Genomic DNA, 21,423 nt, shown 5'->3' with positions numbered 1-21,423 from the left:
AAATATAATAATTTCAGTGGTATTCAACAGTAGACGCCTTTAGATACCAGTCCCCAATTTGGACATACTGGTATAGACTTGTCACAAAGTTTTCATATGGTTCAGCCATAGTGTTCAAACAAAACTTTCATGTTCCAGCAGAGCTACTGATGTTCAGAATGACTTTTCTGTTCAACGTTTTTGAAATATGGAGAGAAATGTTCCCACATAAAAACACTGAACACAAGGAAAAACACTCATCTGCTTTTGTTTCTCTTTTATCTCCCTTCAGTTTTCTCTTTTTATTCATGCTTCATTTATTTTTATTCCTCTTTCATCTCCTTGGCAGAGGACTTCCTGGCATACAGCTCCACCTGCTGATCAGATGAAGAACTGCAGTTGGACATTCGTTATCAGACTTTCTCAAATTTTTAATAAATCCTACTCACCTTCATCCATCCAGCTTACCCCTTTTGGGGCCACAGGGTTGTCAGAGCCTACTATCCTGGTCACTGTTGGGCAAGGCAGGGTAAACCCTGGACAAGTTGCCTGTCCGTCACAGAGCACAAAAGCACACTTTTAGAATCAGAGTCAGGTTTAACTGAACTCTTGAGAAAATGGGATGAAACTACAACTTTAAGGGCAATCTTGAAGTACAGTTATGTAGTGAATTAGTTCAGCGGTTACAAATAAAAAAATAGTGAAGAATAAACGTGCAAATCTGTGGAAACATGAAGCAACAAAAAGAATGGCATTCAGAAAAGTAAAACCAGAGAAGCATTTCTGGTGGCAAAGAGAGAAGATGATGAGTCAGTTGTGACCAAACTCAGGTTCAGCGCACTGTCTAGTGGGTTTAGATGACCCAACTCCCAATGTTAAACTACTTAGGATAGCACAGGGGTTAATCAATTGATGGAAGTTTAAAGTACTTACCATCTAAATTGAAAGCCAACAAGCATGGATGACTGCCATGAAAGCAGAACCCTATGGATGATGACAATGCTCCCAGACCTCTTCGACATAACATTATAGAACAAAGAATTAGGGAAGCCTTTCCAGTAAGACCTGATTATGGAAAAAAATAATTGGGACCTGAACCAGAAACCCATGTGGGACCTTTCTATGTAGAGTTTTCATGTTCTCCTCGTCCACGTGTGGTTTTTTCCGGGGACTCTGGTTCCTCCCACCGTCCAAAAACATGCTTCATTGGTTCATTTGTCACTCTAAATTGAATCTGTGAATTCAATTGCATAGCTTAAAAGGAAGGCTACACCAAATGAATAATAATTTACCAAGATTTAGCCCCAGTTCATAGCTTACAAATGCCATAATATGAAGCACTTCACTTTTATAATTTCAGAGGACTAGCAAACTAAAGTCTCTGGACTTGGGCCCTTCTTGAATTAAACAGAAGTAACATCTGGAAAGAATGGACAAACCCAATATTTATCATCTACATGAATCTTTATTTTTCTAATAGTCACATTCTTAACACTACTTAGGATACGTTTATATCCAAACCCCTTTTCTGCTGCATGATAACTGCAAGTCAGATTTTGTTTCTACCTAAAATAGAACATATGACAAAGCAGCGAGTAAACTAGGGTTTACAAAATGTACTGTAAAAATATATCATTGGAAAGATTAAACTAGATTCTGCACAGTGACAGCTACACCAGAGGGAAAAAAGTTAATGTATAAAGATGAAGTGACAGGTTGGCAAAAAATGGCAGATGGTTCTTGTACCAAAGGTTCACTAGAAGAATAGGAAGAAATGAAAGAACTTGCACAGGAAGTGACTCGCACTCTGAGCTGGCAGACTGATCCGGAAACTAAAATTTCTACCAGTCCTGAAACTAAGTTTAAAAGGATTGCATTACACTGGGTAGTGATTACACAGCCTAATGTGCATCTGGGTGAAAATTATTTTGACAAAGGAAGAACAAGAATCTCCTAAAGATCTCCACAGTCACTTTCTAAAGGGCCAGCAGATGTAAGGTTAATTAAATGATGCCCACCAGTGGTCATTAGAGCATGAAACAGAAAGAACAAAGTAGGCTATGCTGTTGTTACTCAAGATAAAGCACAATCAGCAGAGTTGACAGCTTTAGCTGAAGCATGCAAACTGTTTAAAGATAAGCCAGTTACAATCTACACTGATAGGCAATATGCATTTGCTACAGTGCATTTATTTTGAACAGTGGAAAAACAGACCATTTAAAACATCAACAGGAAAACCAGTAGTAACATAGAATTACTGAAAGAATTATTGACGGCTGTAGTGTTACCAATCAAAGTGGCAATATGTAAATTTGAGGCACACACGAAAAACAGATCCTATTTCTAAAGGAAATGCCTTTGCAGATACAACAGCAAAACAAGCTGCAACAAAAAAATGCAAAGGCATGCATTTATGAGGATGCGACTGCTGATGTAACCGCTGATGTGTTAAAAGAAAAGCAACACAGCTCACCAAGACAAGAATAAGATCTATGGTTAAAGAAAAATGGGCAGCAATTTTGAGTCACGGGCCTTGCCATGTCTTAACAGAGGGAATGGTAGGTTTATTGGAGAAATATAATACAGTTTATGGATTTATTCTCTATATAAAATATTTTTGTAAATAATGTGTTACATGTATGCGCCATAATCCCAAAGACAAGACCTAAAAGAGGAACATTTCCGGATTTTATTATAAATAAAAGTAAAGGACTAAAATATTGTTTAGGAATTATTGATGTTTTTTTTAACCCTTGTGCTATCTTAGATGACCCCACCCTTACATAGACGTGTTCTCCCTACCATGACAAAGGTGGATAAAGGTGGAAAGATTTCATGTAATCCATGGACACCAGTGAAGATCACAAATCATTGAAGAAAAAAGGTTCAGCGCACTGTTTAGTGGGTCTAGATGACCCAAGACCCAAGGAGAGCACATGTTGGACTTGCTGAATGCGAGTTTGAAATTGAAAATTGAGCATTTTATTTTTCTGGAATGTGTTTGTTAGGGTCCTGGGCTCATCCTCACACCTGCCACCCTTCTTCTAATCACCCTGCAGCTTTCATAAGGACCCACCACCCTTCAGCCGACGTCAGTCCGTCTGCTTCATGCAGTTCAGTACTGACTCCTTAAGCCAAGTCTTAAATCTAGTTTCATGCTAAGTGCCTCGTATTTTACGAAATCTAATGCACCTTTATTCTGCCTCTTCGGGGATTACCACCAGCTCCACCTTCACCCTTGGTCACCCATCGCAATTCATCCGAACACCTAGTCAAGCTCATCTCATCAGTCATCCTTCCAAGCCACAAACCATCCATGCCAGAGCTCTCCAGCACCACTGGGACTAAATAAAAACCCTCTTAATTCATCCCCCTCCCATCTCTGTCCTGCTTCTGGGTCCAGCCTCATTCAACCTAACAGTGTTGCATTTTTGTCCCGCTTCAAGATGCCCCAACCTCGTTTTATTTTTATTTTCCATCAGCTTCATCGCTGTTGTTTTCCTCAGTGACGTCTTGTAATTAGCCCGGATTAATTTTGTAAGTATCGTTCACGGTGTATTCATTGACGAGTGTTATAATACCTGCGTCATGGTGAAACCCAAAACCGCCACCACCACCACCCCCTCCTCCAAGCGTGGACGGCCTGAGGACTCTCCTGGGGCTGCGTCCTCTCCGGGCAGCGGCGTGAGCGATATCCTGGATTAGATTGACAAAAAGCTCTCCACCTTTGATTGCCGCCTCAATTTGCTGGAGATCCTCCATAGAGAATTTCAAGGTCTGCGGGAGTCTCTGGAATTCAGCCAGCAGCAGGTGCGGGAGCTCGCAGCGGAGAACCAGGCCCTCAGAGAGACCGTCAAGACTCTGGGCAATGACACCGCCCGTCTCTCCGAGGAGAACCGATCCATAAAGGAAATCCTCCTGGATCTTCAGTCGAGGAGCATGAGGGACAATCTAGTGATCTCCGGGGTTCCAGAGGAGGCAGGAGAAGACCCCGAGGCCACCGTGAGGTCCTTTTTAGAGGTCCACCTGAAGCTCCCCAAGGAGGAGGTGCAGAAGATCTCTTTCCACAGGGTTCACCGCCTCGGAGGAAGAAGGTCCGACCACCAGCGCCCGCGTCCTATTGTTGCTAAATTCGAATATTTCAAACAAAAGGAGCTGGTGAAGGGCCGCGGACGGGAACTGAAAGGAACCCATTTCAGCGTGAATGACCAGTTCCCGGCAGAAATCCTCCGTAGAAGGAAGATCCTGTTCCCGCTGAGGAGGAAGCATCTTGCTGCTGGTTCGAGAGCGATTGTGGCCGTTGACAAACTTTACGTGGACGGCCGGCTGTTCCGGGACCCGGAGATCACCCCCTGGCTGTGCTGAAGGCTTTCAGATCCGCGCTGAGAACATCTGCGCTGCCCAGAATTGAAACTTCAATGAATGGAAAACCGGATCATAAATAATCCACACCTCGATCTCAGGAAAACAGTCTTTTTTTTATTCTTCACCTCAGTCCCACTCATGTTTCTGTTGTTGTTTTGTTGTTTTCGTCTCCCCTTCTATCGCTTTTTTTCTTTCCTTTCCTCCCCCCCCTCTCCCCCTCCTCATATGTAAATCACCTGGAAGCAACTCATCCTCGGTAAGTATTTATTTATGCACGCCCTTAAATAAATGCGCGCTTGTGTGCATGCGTGCACACATGGGCGTGCACATGCGATCCCGCACACACACGCCGACATACTGCAACACCTCACACAGGCTCTCATAGGATGCACGCGACACGCAGCTCACATAGCCAGAAAACGTTCACGCGCACACATGCACAGTGCTTCTCAATGCACGCACTACTTAGCTTTACACCTTTTCAGTCAGAGCAGTTATGAACAGTCTTAACATCGTTAGCTGGAATGTGCGTGGACTTGGCTCTGGGCCAAAGAGATTGAAAGTGTTAAATCACCTGGATGGTATAAAAGCAGATATAGCTCTACTGCAGGAGACCCATTTATCGAATTCTTTGAACCACCTTATGTGCTGCTTACAATTTCCAGTTATATACTCTGCCAGTTACAACTCCAAACAACGAGGAGTTGCTGTTTTAATTAATAAAAATCTTAATTTTACTCATAAGGACACAGTTACTGACCCAGAAGGCAGATTTGTAATCATTAATATATCCATTCAGAATAGGGACTTTTGTATAGCGAGTGTATACGGCGCTAATGTTGACGACTCTTCCTTCTTTCACAGATTCTTCAACTCACTCTCAGTTCACTCTGACTCCACAATCATTATAGGAGGAGACGTCAACCTTGTTTTGGACCCTGAACTTGACAGACTCAGCACAGCAGCAAATCAGCGTACATGGCGGTCTGCAAGTATTCTAAAGCAGTACATGAATGATTTGGGTCTCTGCGACGCGTGGCGCTCATGTCATCCAAGCACTAAAGGGTTCACCTTTTTCTCTCCAGTTCACCACTCACACTCCCGTTTAGACTATTTATTAATCAGTAACTCTCTTTTAAAAAATATTCAAAGCTCCAATATCCATCCAATTATTATCAGTGATCATGCACCAGTCTCTGTAATTATTTCTAGGGAAATATCCACACCCTCAGGTACAACCTGGAGGTTTAATACGTCTCTGTTAAAGGACCAGGAATTTCTTGAATTCTTTAAAAAAGAGTGGGCAACCTTCTTAGACTTCAACAGTACTCCAGACATCTCACCGTGCGTTCTTTGGGAAACAGCAAAGGCAGTCATGAGAGGGAAAATCATTTCTTATTCAACGCACAAAAAACGCAAAGAGAAAGCAGAATCATTAGAATTAGAAAATAAAATTAAAACCCTGGAGACTGCTTATGCTGCTTCTGCACAGGGACACATTCTGGGAGATCTGAAAAATTTAAAGCTGCAGTTAAATGACATCATTAATAAACAAACACAATTTCAAATACAAAGGCTACGACTTGAAAGATGTGAAAACTCTAATAAATCTGGCAAATTTCTGGCTAATCAGCTTAAAATTAATAGAGAAAAATCAACAATCACCTCTGTTACGGACCAAACAGGAAATGTCACTCATGACCCGGTCAAGATTAATAAAGCATTTGAAAACTTTTGTAAAAACTTGTACACACCGCAGATCAATCCGTCAGAGCAAAGTATTGACTCATTTCTTAATAATGTAAACCTACCCAGGTTAAATGAGGATCAAATCACAAACTTAGATTCTCCGCTCTCGCTGTCTGAACTTCATGAAGCTCTGTTACTTATGCCCAATGGTAAAGCACCAGGGCCTGACGGCTTTCCTGCTGAGTTTTATAAAGAATTCTGGGAACAACTGGCACCAACATTTTATAAAACGATCACATCTATTAATGAGAGCCAATCAATGCCACCTAACATGAACTCAGCCAACATAATTCTTCTTCTAAAACCAGACAAAGACCCCACTAGTCCTTCAAGCTATCGCCCTATTTCTTTAATCAATGCAGATGTAAAAATTATCTGCAAAGCACTAGCACAGAGAATAGAAAAAATCACTCCTCACATAATTCACTTCGACCAAACTGGATTCATCAAAGGTAGACACTTGGATGATGATGTCCGTAGACTAGTTAATATAATAGACATTGCCACCATTGAAAACCAAGAAATGACCATACTATCGCTGGATGCTGAAAAAGCCTTTGACAGAGTAAACTGGAAGTTCCTTATTGCTGCCCTCCATAAGTTTGGTTTTGGAGAAGCATTCATCAATTCGATCAAAATATTACATCACAACCCCAATGCATCAGTTAGAACTAATAAACAGACTTCAAATAGGTTTTTTCTTGGAAGAGGAACCCGACAGGGTTGCCCACTCTCTCCTTCTCTTTTTGCTATATTCATTGAGCCTTTAGCTGCAGCAATAAGACAGAATGAGAGCATTATAGGAATAAAAACCAAACACAGCCATCATAAAATTAGTCTTTATGCAGATGACATATTACTGTTTTTAAGGAATTTACATTCTGTAAATGAAACAGCAATGATCATAAATGAATTCTCCTCCATATCAGACTATTCCATTAATTGGAACAAGTCTGTTTTATTACCACTCAACAGGAATATGGAACAAAGACTCACAATTCCAGTTAAAACAGGAAATATCAAATATCTGGGTATCTACTTTTCCCCCAAACTTTCAGAACTGGTGCAGCTAAACCACACCCCATTACTGAAAAGCATACAGGACGACCTAACACGCTGGACCAACCTGCCTCTGTCCCTTATGGGCAAGGTAGCCACGGTTAAAATGAAAATCTTACCCAAAGTTAATTATCTCTTCTCAATGATTCCCACACAACCGCCATTAAAATGGTTCAAAACATTAGACTCATCCATATCAAGCTTTCTATGGAACAATAAACCTGCAAGAATTAGTCTAAAAACTTTAAAATCTGCAAAAAGCTGTGGAGGATTAGAATTACCTAATTTCTACAAATACTTTCTTGCAAATAGATTACAATAAATCTTAAAATGGTTAAAAATAATCCAGAAACCAACTCATGGTTAGACTTGGAACAGGCGTTATGTGGAAAGATCAACCTGTCAGAGCTACCATTCATTAGCCAAACAGTTAAAAAACAGGATTGTTTCAAAACTATTAATATAAACGCCACTTTAACAGCCTGGTGGGAATTTCTCAAAATATCAAAATCATCAATTCAACCGTGCAAAATGACACCCATCTGGAACAACCCAGACATCCTCATAAACAAAAAAATGATTCACTTCCCAGCTTGGCAAGCAGGGGGCATAAAACAACTAGAGCACATAATTGTTGATAGAAGACTCATAACTCCCCAGGAACTTCAAGACAAACATAATAATAATAACTTCTTGGAATATCAGCAACTTAAATCAAGTATTACTAAAAAGTATAGATATAAAGACGACGATTTAAAGCTACCAGATGTAGTTACCACTCTTATTAATTTTTCAATGAATAGAACTCTCTCCAAAATATACAAACTTTTATGTAATTTAGATAACAATATTGCCCTTCCAACAACAAAATGGGATGTAGATTTGAGCATCAGCACAGATGAAAGCTTCTGGTCAGAACTCTGTCTAAACTCTTTTAAACTGACAAAAGTCCAAACTTGCAGCTAATCCATCTCAAAACTCTACACAGAATTTACTACACTGGACAGAGGATGTTCAAGATGGGTCTCAGTAACTCAGACATTTGCGAGCACTGTGATAGTAATCTACCCGACAGCTACATGCACGCACTGTGGTTCTGCACTCCTGTCCAGGCTCTCTGGCAGCAGGTATGTGCCGATTTATCAGTCTGGCTTAAGGTTTCAATCACTGCCTCACCGTCACTTTGTGTGCTTGGTGACATGAGTGCCATCAATATAGAAGAAGGATTAGCATCTATCATTTTCATAACTCTTTGTATTGCCAAAAAAAATATTTTAATAAATTGGAAAAACATGAAAAATATAAACATAAGTCAACACAGAAATCTGCTGTTTGATCATATCAGCTTGGGAAAAATGTCAGCCCAAAGTTCAAGTAACTTTGAAAGAATTCAGTCTGTCTGGTCTCCCATAGCTAACTCCATGACTTAAGGGATGGGGGGCTTGGTCGTCGCTCCGGCCGGTTGGCTACCTCAGTCCCGTCAAGGCCTGACCAGAGCTCTTCTAGGGCGGGCGTTTGAGTTGAATCCCACTCCAGTCTCTAGGCAGACTGAGGTTGAGGGCCTGCCCACCTAACCAAAACATTTGATCAACCACATAAGTACCATTGTTACCTGGAATTAAATCTGGATTAGATCCAACACAACGTCCTCCAGGGCAGGGAACTGCATAACCATGGGAAACTCTGTCATCGATTATCTGGACTGTGAAGGGAACAAGAAGTTCATGACACATCTTTGTCGGCAAAGTTCCTAAAAACTCTGTGCCATTGTTAGTTACGCAATGTGGAAACACAGTTCCTGGTTCCACACTAGCATATGGAGCTAATGATTTTGTCAATTTCAGTTTTTTAAACTGATACAAACTCTTGCAACTCGGTCTTACAAGAGTACCATTTGAAGTGGTGACGGCTCCAGTACTAATATACCCTCTGGTACTATATTTAATAACACAGTCGCTTTTCCACTCAGAAAATTGCTTTGCCTGCAAATTAGGATGTAGGGATGAAGCTGGAATTACAGAACAAACATAGCAATCAGATCTATTCCTTTCTTTAGCCAGTAACATAACATACCTATACCAAGAATTTGTCATATACAGGTGAGTTATGTTCATTTTTGGACTATTCAAAACATCATGTTCATCAATACTCAGCCATCGTCGAGAAACATTTAGTCTTTCCTCGTTGGTGGTTCTTCTTGGAGGTGGATAATGATTCCAAAACAACCAAATCCATGTGGTGGCTCCTGTCAGGAATAGCAGGAACAGTAAACAAAATAAACTGTCTCTTAGCCCAGTTGGACACGCCATGGTGGATATGTGCCTATCTTCGGGAGGGAGAGGTTACTAGCACATCACCTCCTCAAGTCCTCTAACAGTGTAGGATCCGTGTAGTGCAAAAGAGATCTGGTGTGCTTTCTTCCCTAAGACTAGGTGGATCTCTCGGCTTCGCTGACGTTGAGACAAGCAGCTTCTATACAGCTGCCTCCCTTTGTAGTCAGACTTCCCCACCTAGCAGTTGGAATTAGCCTCACCCAGATGGTTTTTCTTGCAGTGTGACAGGTGGATCCAAGACGTCCTTTCAGCAATCTTGACAGCTGTTGGTGTAGTTAGCAGGACTTGGAATGGCACTTCCCACCGTGGGCTGGACCAACACTTCCTTTTTATGGCCTTCACAAACACCCAGTCACCAACCTGCACTGGTGAAGTGTCCTGTGGAGATAAAAAGGAATCTGGCACTTGATTTGTCCTTTGCACATCTTTAGTGGTAAACATTTTCCTGAAATAATCCACTAAATTTGCATCATCATCTGGAGAATGTTGCTGAGTAGGATCAAGGTCTGGTAACCTATAAGAACGTCATACAACATTTCAAAAGGCGTTAAAGGTTGACCTGCTGTGCGTGTGATACGCATGCTTAGTTGAACTAAGTCTATGCAGTCAGGCCACTGTCTGTTTGTCTCTTCCATGCATTTCTTTAATTTTGATTTGATAGTGCCATTAGTTCTCTCAACTAATCCTGAACTCCGAGGGTGATAACTACAATGTCTCTTTAAATCAATACAAAGATGTTGAGCCATTTTGTCTATCACTTGATTTACAAAATGTGTACCATTATCACTTCTTATCACTTGTGGTATGCCAAAAGTTGGGATTATTCTTTTACAAATAGCTTTAGCTACTGTAATAGCATCTTGTGTTGCACATGGAAAAATTTCAACCCATTTGGAAAATGCATCAATAATCACTAAACAATATTTCAATCCCTTGCTTTTATTCAATTCAATAAAATCCATATGGATTGTATGGAAAGGAAAAGGTGGTTCAGGAAATTTTCCTCTCTTAGGTCTAACATTGCCTTGGGGATTATGACGCATATATGTTACACATTGTTTACAAAAAATTTTTGAATAGAGAATAAATCCATAAGTTGTATAATATTTCTCTAATAAGTTCATCCTCCCCCTGTTGAATCATGGCAAGGCCCATGACTCAAAATTGCTGCCCATTTGTTCATGGATTTTGGTAAAATAGGTTTTCCTTCTGTGCTGACTTAAAGACCTTGTTCAACTTGGCTCCTTTTTCAACCATAAATTTTTTTCTAGTTTCGGTGCGCTGTGTTGCATTTCTTTTAAAACATCAGCGGTTGCATCTGCAGTCACATCCTCATTTGTGCATATTTCTAAATCTTTTGTTGCAGCTTGCTTTGCTGTTGCATCTGCAAAGGCATTCCCTTTAGAAATATGATCTGTTCTTCGTGTGTGTCTCACATTTACATATTGCCACTTTAGATGGTAACATTACAGCAGTTAATAATTCTTTCAGTAAGTCTACATGCGTTATTGGTTTTCCTGTTGACGTTTTAAACCCTCTGTTCTTCCACTGTTGAGAAAATAAATACAATGTAGCAAACGCATATTGGCTACCAATGTAGATTGTAACTGGCTTATCTTTAAACAGTTTGCATGCTTCAGTTAAAGATGTCAACTCTGCTGATTGTGCTGAGTAATTTCCAGGCAGGGGTCCTGCCTTCAGAACCTTATCTTGAGTTACAAAAGCAAAACTCACTTTGTTTCTGCCTGTTTCATCTTTCTTTGCTGACCCATCAACAAAAACTATTTCTCTTTCAGTGAGATCTAAAAATTCATCACTAATTGGTTGAATTTCTAGTTCTGATTCATCTTTTATCTTGTCATTTCTTTTACCATCTAATCAATCTGATTTCTTCCTTTCAGGACAATCTCTCAACCAATGATTTCTCTGTCTACAAATCCAACCCTCATCAACATGCTCTGACCCTCTCTTGCTACTTCCTCTAAACCTTCATCTAAAATTTCCTTTAAAGTTTACTTTTCCACGACCACGATTTCTTCCTCTGTTCACATTCCTTTCAAAAAACACATCACTACTGTCCTCCTGCCAAAATGTAACTACACTTTGATTCCTAAATTTCTTTCTATTCACCATCACTTTTTTCTGCATGAACAGTAAAATTCATAAACTGTTGTAGTGCTCCTGTAGGCAGATCTATGTAATGCTTCCTTATCCAGTCTGCAATCTCTGGTTTCACAGCTTGCAGTAAAGCTTGTTTCAGCTGCTGTCTATAGGGACTTTCATCACTATCATCATCTCTGAGTCCACTATTAGCTTTAAAACTTCTTCAAATCTGACTCTAAAATCAGACACTAACTCCATCTTTTTGTTTAGTTTGACCAATCTTTCCATAATCAGGTCTCATTGGAAAGGCTTCTCTAATTCTTTGTCCTAAAAGTGTAAGACTTTGAATTAACTCTTGACTGTTATGTGGAAGAGGTCTGGGTGGATCGTCATCATTCATAGGATTCCTTTACTTTTGCCCAGTCTGCTTTCATATCAGTCATACATGCCTGCTGACATTTAATGCCATTCAGATGGTAAGCTCTCTGAACTTCCATCATTTGCCCGTGAGAGATAACTCCCCTCACTGCCTTCCTAACATCCTCTAATGTCCAGGTCATAAACACAAGAAGTGTAGTTCTCTGGCCATCTTCTCCAGCTCTGGGATTGGACACTTCAGTGATTGGAAATGTCTCTGCAACTTTAGATGACTCTCCAGCTTCTTCCAAACCAACCCCCATAGTTTTACTCCATTCAAGTTTTTTCCCTTTTCCTCCTAACATTATTTTTCCTATTTCTGGTTTATTTAAATCAGTCACTGGTGGGTAAAAACCCGTCAACAGAGGAGCATTTGTCCCCTGGTAGGGAGGAGGTGAGAAATCAGCTGGTTTCTGCTCTCCCCACCTTTCATCCTGCCCCTGCTCGGTCTGCAGCCTGCTGCAGCCAGCTGTTGCAGGGGTCTGAGTCTCACAACTGATTTATCCTCCTCTTTTTTAGCAATCAGACATGTGTCTCTAGTTTTACTTTTCTGAATGCCATTCTTTATTTTTCATTGCTTCATTTAAGCACAGTTTTGCACAAATTAATTTGTCACTATTTTTTTGTTTCTTTTGTATTTTTTATTTTGTTTTTAATTTGTAACCTTTGAACTAATTCAGTACATTCCCCTTAAAATCCTAGTTTTTATCCCATTTTATCAAGAATGTAGTTGAACCTGGATGAACCTCTTTCCATATATTTTTAATCTCATGTTAATTCAACTTTTTTATTTGAATTCCCCCATTTTTTATTTTTTTTCTATTTTTTTACATTTACGTAAGTCACAGAGTGTGATCAGAACCAATCCAGAGAATGTCTCTCAGGACCGAATTTCACTCCCCGTGCAACAAGCTTCTAGGTCAGACCTATTGTCTGATCCGGTCACACGTTTAGGGTCCTCCCAGGAGTAAAACACGTTTTAGACTCTGGGTTCTTTTCACCTAAAGCCTAATGAGATGAAATCTTGTTCTACTCCAACAAGCAGCCGTGTGTTAACACCGCAAGGTTTCCAGCTGCTCACTGCTTCAAACAAGTTCACTCCATTCACACATGCACACACATTCACACCAAAAAAAAACATTTTATTTATTTCATTTTTTGTTGATCTTTTTCTAGGCCTTTTAGGGACTTGAGTCCTCTTACGCGTTTTAGGCTGCAGGACTTGAACCTACACCTTTATTCAGAATTCTGGACTTTTCCGGGACTCCAAACCCACACGTGTTTTAGGCAACAGGACTTGAACCTGTCCCTCAGAATTCTGGGCCACTTCGGGGACTTGAACCCCTGAAAAAGCGCTTTACTTGCCTTGTCGTTGTGGTCTGACTGGTTAACGAATAACGTCAATCTGGACCCAGGGATCCGACCAGTCGATTGGCCGGCGTAGAATTCACTACGACGGACTTTCCTCCGGAGACCTAGTCTCACGGGCTGTGCACAGACTTCAATCGGCATGGTCCTCCCCCAAGGACGCAGATATGTTGTCACCCGGCTCGAATGGACCAAAGAATGTCAGATAAATGCATCTAGACATTAAAGAAAAACACAATTATAAACAACAAACCACAACAAGAATCAAGTTTCTCATGCACGAGGGAGAGGAGCAAATGTGTTGGAAAAGGTCCACCACGTTTCTCTTCTCAAAGGTCTGCCTCTCCCTGTGCTGCTTTTATTAAGGACACAAGTGGGAGGTCACAATTTCAAGACAAAGAGAAAAAGTTCATTAGGGGGTGTCGTATAATGACCCATTTGGTGGATTCTAACTTCAAACCGTATCCCTTATCAGCTGAGGACAGTGTGTCGTAAAACCCCCTCTTCCTGGCTGGGGATGAGAAGCAGATGACCAAACACACAACTGTTTTTAGAAGAGGTAAAAAGGTCAATCTGAGTTAACATTTAAACATACATTTAGACAAATACATTTACACAATGATAATAATAAAACAATTTCCTTCACAGAAACTATGACGCAATAACTATTACAGTCCCAGCCTGTCAATATTTTTGCTATTATAAACTCATTCTCAATGGTCTTTTAATTATGATTATGCCATTTCAAGCCAAAAGCAAAAAGCATGTCTTCTTTTAAAGTTTTTTTTTTCGGCATCTGTAATTTCGGGACTATCGAGCACACCTGAAATTAAGCTGCACCTGCTAAATTTAAAAATTAAAAATAATTGTACATTTATAGGCCGCACTTCTCTACAAGCCCCAAATGTCTGCATTGTAACATAAAGTATTTCCACTACGCTGAGATCAGCGTAATAAAACGTCAAAATAAATTTTTACATGCTTTGATATTCTATGATTGAGATTTTATTGAGTGACATAATAAATAGGGCACTTGTTTGTAGTTTGTAAACTGAGTGATTTTAAAAAAAATTGTTTTAAGAATGAGAGGGAAGATGAAAGGCAAACATCAGGGACTCTGCAGGTTTTTCAAATGGATGAAGAAACGTGCCGCTCCAGAGTTGTCAGGTGAGGACCAAGACCGCAAACAGAAAGGCTAACTTAAAATTTCAGGAGAGAGAAGTAGCAGGAAGTAAAAAAAAATGAAAAAAAAAAACATTTCAGAAAACAAAATTAATTTCCAGAAAACAAAACCAAATCTTTTAAAAATGAAAAACATTTCCAAACCGGAAGAGGCAGGTACTATGGGACACCGCTGATTGGATGATGATTTTGTCAATTATTTGAACTGAAAAGTATTTTAAATGAAGCGATGCCGGATTTTATTGTCCAAACAACAATGTACTATAATAATCTACGTATTTCCCATTTATATATCAAATAAAAATGCAGCAAACTGTTCATGAACTTTTAAATTATTTTTTTACATTTCGCCTGACACACGAATCACCCGGAAGTAGTTTGTGAGCACTTTTACTATGAACGCTGTGCGCTAATGTCTACGGCAGCGAGGCTCATGCTGTCAATCATCTTCATTTTCCAGGTAAGAATCAATTTTGTGATCTTTTCTTTTGTCAGTCACATGTCTATAAGGACGTTAATTTGAGGATGTTAAATAAAAGTGCTTCTTTGAAAAGATAATTGTTTTTTTTTATCTTGCGCATGCGCAAAAGGAACCCGATGGAGACGAATTGTCTTAACATGATAGCCGTTCCCGTTTTCGGTGACAACATGAGAGAAAAAGCTCAGAGCCAGCCTGATTCTGTGATTTATACAGTAATTATATGGAATCAGTGTTGCTAAAAATGTACTTTAAGATTGATATCAGTAAACAAGTTATTATGGGAAATAATATTAAAGTGCATTGTATATTTTTGAACCATGCATATACATAAACTGACACTTAAAAATGAACTTTAAAAGTTTATAAAATACTTTATTGAATTAACATGTGATATTTCTGCAGGTCAGGTTTCTCAAAGTGAAACCCCAGGTAAGTTTGTGCTGCAAAAGAACAAATGGCAGCTCTACATGGGAATACAAAAAGACTAAAGTCATTCATATCATTGTGCAGTGTACAGGCAAATCACCATGATTTATGTGCAATGTAATCAATAAATATTATTTAAACTTAATATCTATTTTTTTTTTAATTGCAGGTCCTTTAAAAAAAGTATAAAACCAGATGATTGTGAGTATGTGTGCGCGAGTGCATGGGTGGGACGGACCTGGGGGCTGGATCGCTGGGACCCTCTGGGGCTTTCCCTCCCCATCACAGAGAGGGGAGGGCACTGAGAGGGTTGGGGAGGGGGGCTCAGATATGGCGGGGAGGGTGGGGGGGTTGTAGTGTGTAGGGTTATGGGGGGTGGCTGTGGGTGCGTGGCGATCTCTGGGTTGCTCAGGTCGCGTGCCGAGGCTAGCTTGTGGAGACGGGGCGCCGGTCGGGTGGGCTCTGGGGGCCTCATGGGCTCTGGGGGCCCTGGCTTCGTCCTTGGCCCTTGTCTCGGTGTCCGGCGCCCGGTGGCCGCCATGGCTGCCGCCTGGTACGGCTAAGTGCTCCTGTCCTGTGGCCTGGGGGCCGGACAACGTGTTCGCTTATGCCGCTGGGCGTTGGGGGGGCCCCTGTAGGGGGGCCTTCTCTGCGCCTAGCTGGTTGGGTGGGCGGTCCCCTCCTCCCCCCCTACCGGGCTGCCTGGGTCCGGATGCTGGGGGGCTCTTTGCCTGGGGGGCTCTCCTCCTCTCTCTTGGTCTGGCTGGGTAGGATCTGGTTCCCCTTATGAACACATGGTTCACGTCGGCAGCATGCATGTATCTCCACCCCCACGTGCACGTGCACACTGCCACACTGCTCCCTGTCTACTTCATCCCCCCTCCTAACCCACAGTGTATTGAGGAAAGATATTTTCCAATCATCTTCGTGTCAGATTTTCACCTTTGATATAATATTTGTCTTTCCAGCAGATCTGGTATAATTGTTACAGCTTAAAAAAAAAACTTATTCAAATCAGTGCTTGTATCCCCCACCTTTTTACCTTTCTTCCTTTTACTCTCCTCCCCCCCCCCCCCCCCCCCCCCCCCACACACACACATTCTTTCCCTCTTCCTCCCCTAACACACTAAATATAACAAATACATAAAAAAGATAAAACAACATTAAGGGGTTAATACAAATCTACACTCTGGCTTCTAAAGTTCTAGAACCTCTTTTTGTGATAGTAAAACCTGTCCAACGCAAAAGGCTTTCAGCTCTAATCTGTTTGCTCAGCTGTTGGACAGAGCAAGTTAAACAAAACAAACAGTTTTTTTCCCCAAAGTTATAACCACCCTGAACTCCCACATGCACTGACACTGACAGCTCCACCCCCATGTCTCCCTCTTTCAGTATGCGCATCATGTCAACACCATCTCATTATGTGCAATATATTCCCATCAATGTGCAATATAGTAAGTGCAATATATCTCTGCCATCATGGGCACAACTGTTTTTTGTTTTAACAACTAGCTCTCCGTGGAAATTTTCTATTGCACCTTTGTAAATTTTTTGATACTTGGTATATTGTATTCTTCATTTTTGTTAAATAATTTTATTATTCTATTATTTCTGTGACTTTATTTTCCTATGCATGTTAGCACTGAATAGTGAGCGGCTTTTTTAAATTTCATTGTATACGCGTATGATGCAAATTGTACATGTGCACAGTGACAATAAAGGCATTCTATTCTATACTATTCAATTCTATTCTATAATTTTGGCAGAAAAAGCTGGAAGCTGCAGCTGTTTTTTCTAAATGATGTAATAAAAGTTAAGTTAAAAGATTTTAAAACTGTTTGATGTGTGTTCATTATGGTTTAACCCTTGTGCTATCTCAGATGACCCCACCCTTACATTGACGTGTTCTTCCTACCATGACAAGGTGGAAAGATTTCATATAATCCATGGACACCAGTGAAGATCACAAATCATTGAAGAAAAAAGGTTCAGCGCACTGTCTAGTGGGTCTAGATGACCCAATTCCCAATGTTAAAGTGCCTAGGATAGCACAAGGGATATAGATATAAAAGTTAGAGTTACAGAGAGTTACAGACCTTTAACAAGAAAGAATCATTGTGCGCTGAGACGCTGTCACTTTAACCAAATGCATCATGAGAGATGTAGTGCAAAACCGGCGCCAAACACAGACAGACTGAGCTTCATTGTTTTGTTCACTTGTTCCACGGTCTGACACCGGATTCTGTGGAAAACTACACGGCTAAAGACAAGCTTTAGCTGGTATTTTTTTGGAACTGAGAGACTTTATGAGCAGAATCAGAACAAGGAAGTGAAGACTTCTGATTGGTCAGACTGATGATGTATGATTAAGCCCCCAAGAATGATTGGTGGAGACAGTTAAAGGGGCGGCACTTTCAGAAAACAGAGCTGAAGTTGCGGCTAAATAGCGGTACCGTCATTTTTATTCAAATGTCTTTAATAGAATCAAATAAACATGAAGAAAAAAGTCTTTCATATTCCTAACTACTCAGTGTTTTATTAGGGCCTGTTTGGATGAACACAGAGCTGATATCCTGGAGAGGGTAAATGTTTTTAGATCAGTGAATGAGAGCAATTTCCGTCCAAGAAGGATTGGCAGAGACAGTTGAAGGAACAGGACTTTTCCGAAAACAGAGCTGAAGTTGCGGCTAAATAGCGGTACCGTCATTCTTGATCAGTGAAAGTGAGCAACCTTGGGAGCATTTCGGGCAGTCATCTCAGGCAGGCGGTTACTTAGGTCACTCCCCTAGGGTGGGTCAGTTAAATCAACTCATCTGTGCAGCGCCCTATGTAAGTCTAGGTGTGTAAGCTGTTCATCCTTCTTTACTGCAGCACTGCGTTCTTCGCCGGTTCTCCATGCTCGCTGTTCTCCTTCTCCATGGTGTCCTCCCCCCATTCCTTCCGGATGTTGTATCCCCCTGCTTATGGTGTGGGGGCGTCTGTCTCCCCGTGTCTGCTCCCCTTTTTTTGGTTAGCGGCTGTCCTGGCTCCCGGCGCGTCTTCGGAGCCGCGGTTCTCGTGTTTTCCGATGCGTGCCTGCGGGGATGCGTCCTGCAGCATTCGGGTTGTCTGCGGCATTCGATCAGGGGGATGTATTGGCCTTCTTGAGTGCCGTGATCGCCGTGATCTCTTGGTGAGCGGCGTGCCGCCATCTTTCGTGCTTTTGTGTTGTATTTCCGGGTCGCGGCTTTTCCTGTTTCCTGCTCAACGTGGTAATCGGTGACGTTACGCCCCTAAGGACCCTGGGACTTGCAGTTCTTTATAAATACACGGTGCATTTTTCTTCAAAACCTGGTCCGGTTTCTGCTGTGTGGGCCATCCTTCGGTTGTGGTGGCTCCTTGTTTTGTTTCTTTTCTGTTAAAGCTGTGTATAATTGATAGTTTAACCTGCATTTGGATTTGTCAGTTTATGGATTTGTCTCTTCTGTGAGAGACAAGAAGGAAGGTGAGGAGAAGAGCGTTCCCCTGGCCTTCGGGGTCCTAAATTCTGGCCCGTTGTGTATGTGTCTGTTTTGTACGTGGCCCTGTCTTCTCAACCTCACTGATGTTTTGTTGTTGTCTCTCTGGTTGATTTAGGGATTTATGGCTGGTTTGTGGGGAGCTTGTGATGGGCTTTTTCCGGAGCCTCATTTATTATATATATTTTTTTTCTGTTTTTAAGTCAGCCCTAAGGTGGCCTCCTGTACGTTTTCAGGTTTGAAGCGATTGTGTGAGAACTGTCGGCGCCTTGGCTCCTCCATTTTATTTTGGGCATCAATCAGCGGCCTTATTCCTCGTGATCCGTCCGGTTTTGTTTTGCACTTTGGCTGACCTGCCATCTCTATGATTTATTCCACCGGACGCAGTGCATGGCTGGGGAGGCTGATATTGCTGATGTTCTCCCTGTTCTGCCTCTCCATTCCTCCCAGTGGCGTCTTCTGACTTACGTGGAGTTCGAAGTGTTATGTATCAGTTTACCTTTCGGCTGTCGTATCTGTCATGTTTTTGACTTCATTTCTCGAAAGCCCTGTGCTGGACTTGGTGTAATCCTATGGGCTCCACTTTGTTTTGCATCCTCTGATGTTTTTCTTGGTGTTTTATTTTCACCGGTCTTTTGCGACTCCATGGTCGCGACTCGTTTTCGGATCTAGGTTTCCGCTTTATTTGAGGAAGACGTATGGTTCTCCGCCTGTCTGGATTTATTTCTGTCATGGATCTCTTTGCCACTATGTCATCCCTCGTGTTTGTGTTGCGCATCGTTTATCCGATCTTTGATGGTAAAATATGAATTTACTGTATTTTCCGGACTATAAGTCGCTGCGGAGTATAAGTCGCACCAGCCCAAAAATGCATTTTAAAGTAGAAAAAAACACAGATAAGTCGCACTGGACTATAAGTCGCATTTTGACGGGAAATTTATTTGACAAAATCTGAGACCAAGGACTAATAACTTGCACAACCTCATATGACAGAATCATGGCAGACTGTTTATCTCATAATTTCACAGTAATCGGGGTCTCCGCTGAGGCCATCGGCGGTTTCCCCGGCCGGTTGGCTGCCTCGGTCCCGTCGAGGCCTGACCAGAGCTCTTCTAGGGCCGGCGTTTGGGGGTGGGGGCCTGGGCTTGCTCCGGGGGAGGCCAACGCTTTCTGGCTCCTCTCTCTCTGTGTGGGGGGGGGGGTGGTGCTGGGCCTGGGGTGTCGACGCCTCCGGGGGTGGGGCCCCTGGGCTGGGTGGGCCTGGCCCCCTTGTTGGGGGGGGGCGGGGGACAGCTGTTTGACCACCGGGGGACAGTCTATCAGCTGTCCCCAACTTGCCCGCTTCCTCATATAACCTCATAATAGGGTGAGGGGGTGGGGGGCTTAGCCTGCGATGAGCCTTGGGGGGGGGTTTACTAGGCAGTGGCCCCCCTCCTATGGTTGCCGTATGGAGTGGGCCCCCCCTCTTTCGGTTTTATTTGCACCTTAAACATGTAGGGCCATTGGTAGGGGGGGTGCTTGGACATCACTGCCAGCAAGCAGCAGATGTCCTCCTAGCACCCTACCCGCCAATTTTAACCGCACCTTAGACATTTAGGGCCCCTTGGTGGGGAGGGTGAGGGGACGTCACTGTGAGTAATCAGGAGATGTCCCCTTAGTGCCCTACCCACCAATTTTAACTGCACCCCCCTTAGTACATACACCCCTCCCCCCCTCAATATATACATCCCAACATAAACACACACACATGCACACACACACTCTCTCAAACACACATACACGCACACACATTTTGCAAGGAAGGTGGGACCTAGGACCATCTGTCCCCTGCCTCTTCCCTGGTGGGGGGTACGGGCCCCTTTGCAACGTTGGCCGTGTCCCCGGGGTGCCGGCTTCCTGGGCCCGGCGGTGCTCTCTCCGCACGGTGGGGGGGTTCACATTACATCTGAGCCGGGGGTGTTCGTGTCCCTGGGGGGTGGGTTCTGGTCCTTGCTCCTGAGTGCTGGGCCCCGCCATATTTCCAACTGTGGCCGAGCCTGGTCGGGCCATATTTACAACACCCCTTGTGGGCCCTCTTTTTTCCCCGGGGTTCCCCCCTCCTGGGCGGGGGCGGCGGGCCCCTGCCTCGCTCCTCCCTGGACCAACGGTGGGCCGGGCGGATGGCTGCCTGGAGTGCGGAGCGGGTCTCCCTTGGGGGGTCCTGGCTCGTACATGGGGTTGGGGCGGGGGGATGCCCGGAACTCCTGGGTGGTGGTGGGGTGCTCGTCTGGGGCTGTGGGCGTCCTTCTCCGGTGGGGCCCTGCGTTGGGTTCTCCCGGCGTGGCGGGGGGGCTGCTCTCCTGGTTGGGCTGGGGCGGCGCTCTCTTTCCCTCCGTGCCTCCCTGCTCTCTGGCTCTGGGGGCCTTGCGGCGGCCCTGCTGGCCCTGGCCTGGGTGGCGAGCTTGGTCGCCCGGGCGGCGGTTGT

The 21,423-nt window shown here is 42.9% G+C and overlaps 2 protein-coding genes across 2 annotated transcripts in view; one reads left to right on the top strand and one right to left on the bottom strand.

The window, feature by feature from the left end:
* The window catches only part of nhp2 (NHP2 ribonucleoprotein homolog (yeast)), an 81,696-nt gene that overhangs the window by 29,702 nt on the left and 30,571 nt on the right, over positions 1-21,423 (top strand). The window lies entirely within an intron of this gene.
* Positions 12,565-21,423, bottom strand: part of LOC110013855 (CMRF35-like molecule 8) — an 85,788-nt gene continuing 76,929 nt past the window's right edge. The window contains exon 7 of the mRNA XM_078931189.1: positions 12,565-13,588. Within this exon, the coding sequence (XP_078787315.1) occupies positions 13,507-13,588 (82 nt within the window). The 3' untranslated portion in view covers positions 12,565-13,506. The remainder of the gene's footprint in view (positions 13,589-21,423) is intronic.

Source organism: Oryzias latipes, chromosome 14 (genome assembly GCF_053564925.1).
Source record: "Oryzias latipes strain Hd-rR chromosome 14, Olatipes_Hd-rR_3.1".
Taxonomy (NCBI): Eukaryota; Metazoa; Chordata; class Actinopteri; order Beloniformes; family Adrianichthyidae; genus Oryzias; species Oryzias latipes.
Note: the sequence above shows the minus strand (reverse complement) of the source record. Positions and strands in the feature narration are given on the sequence as shown.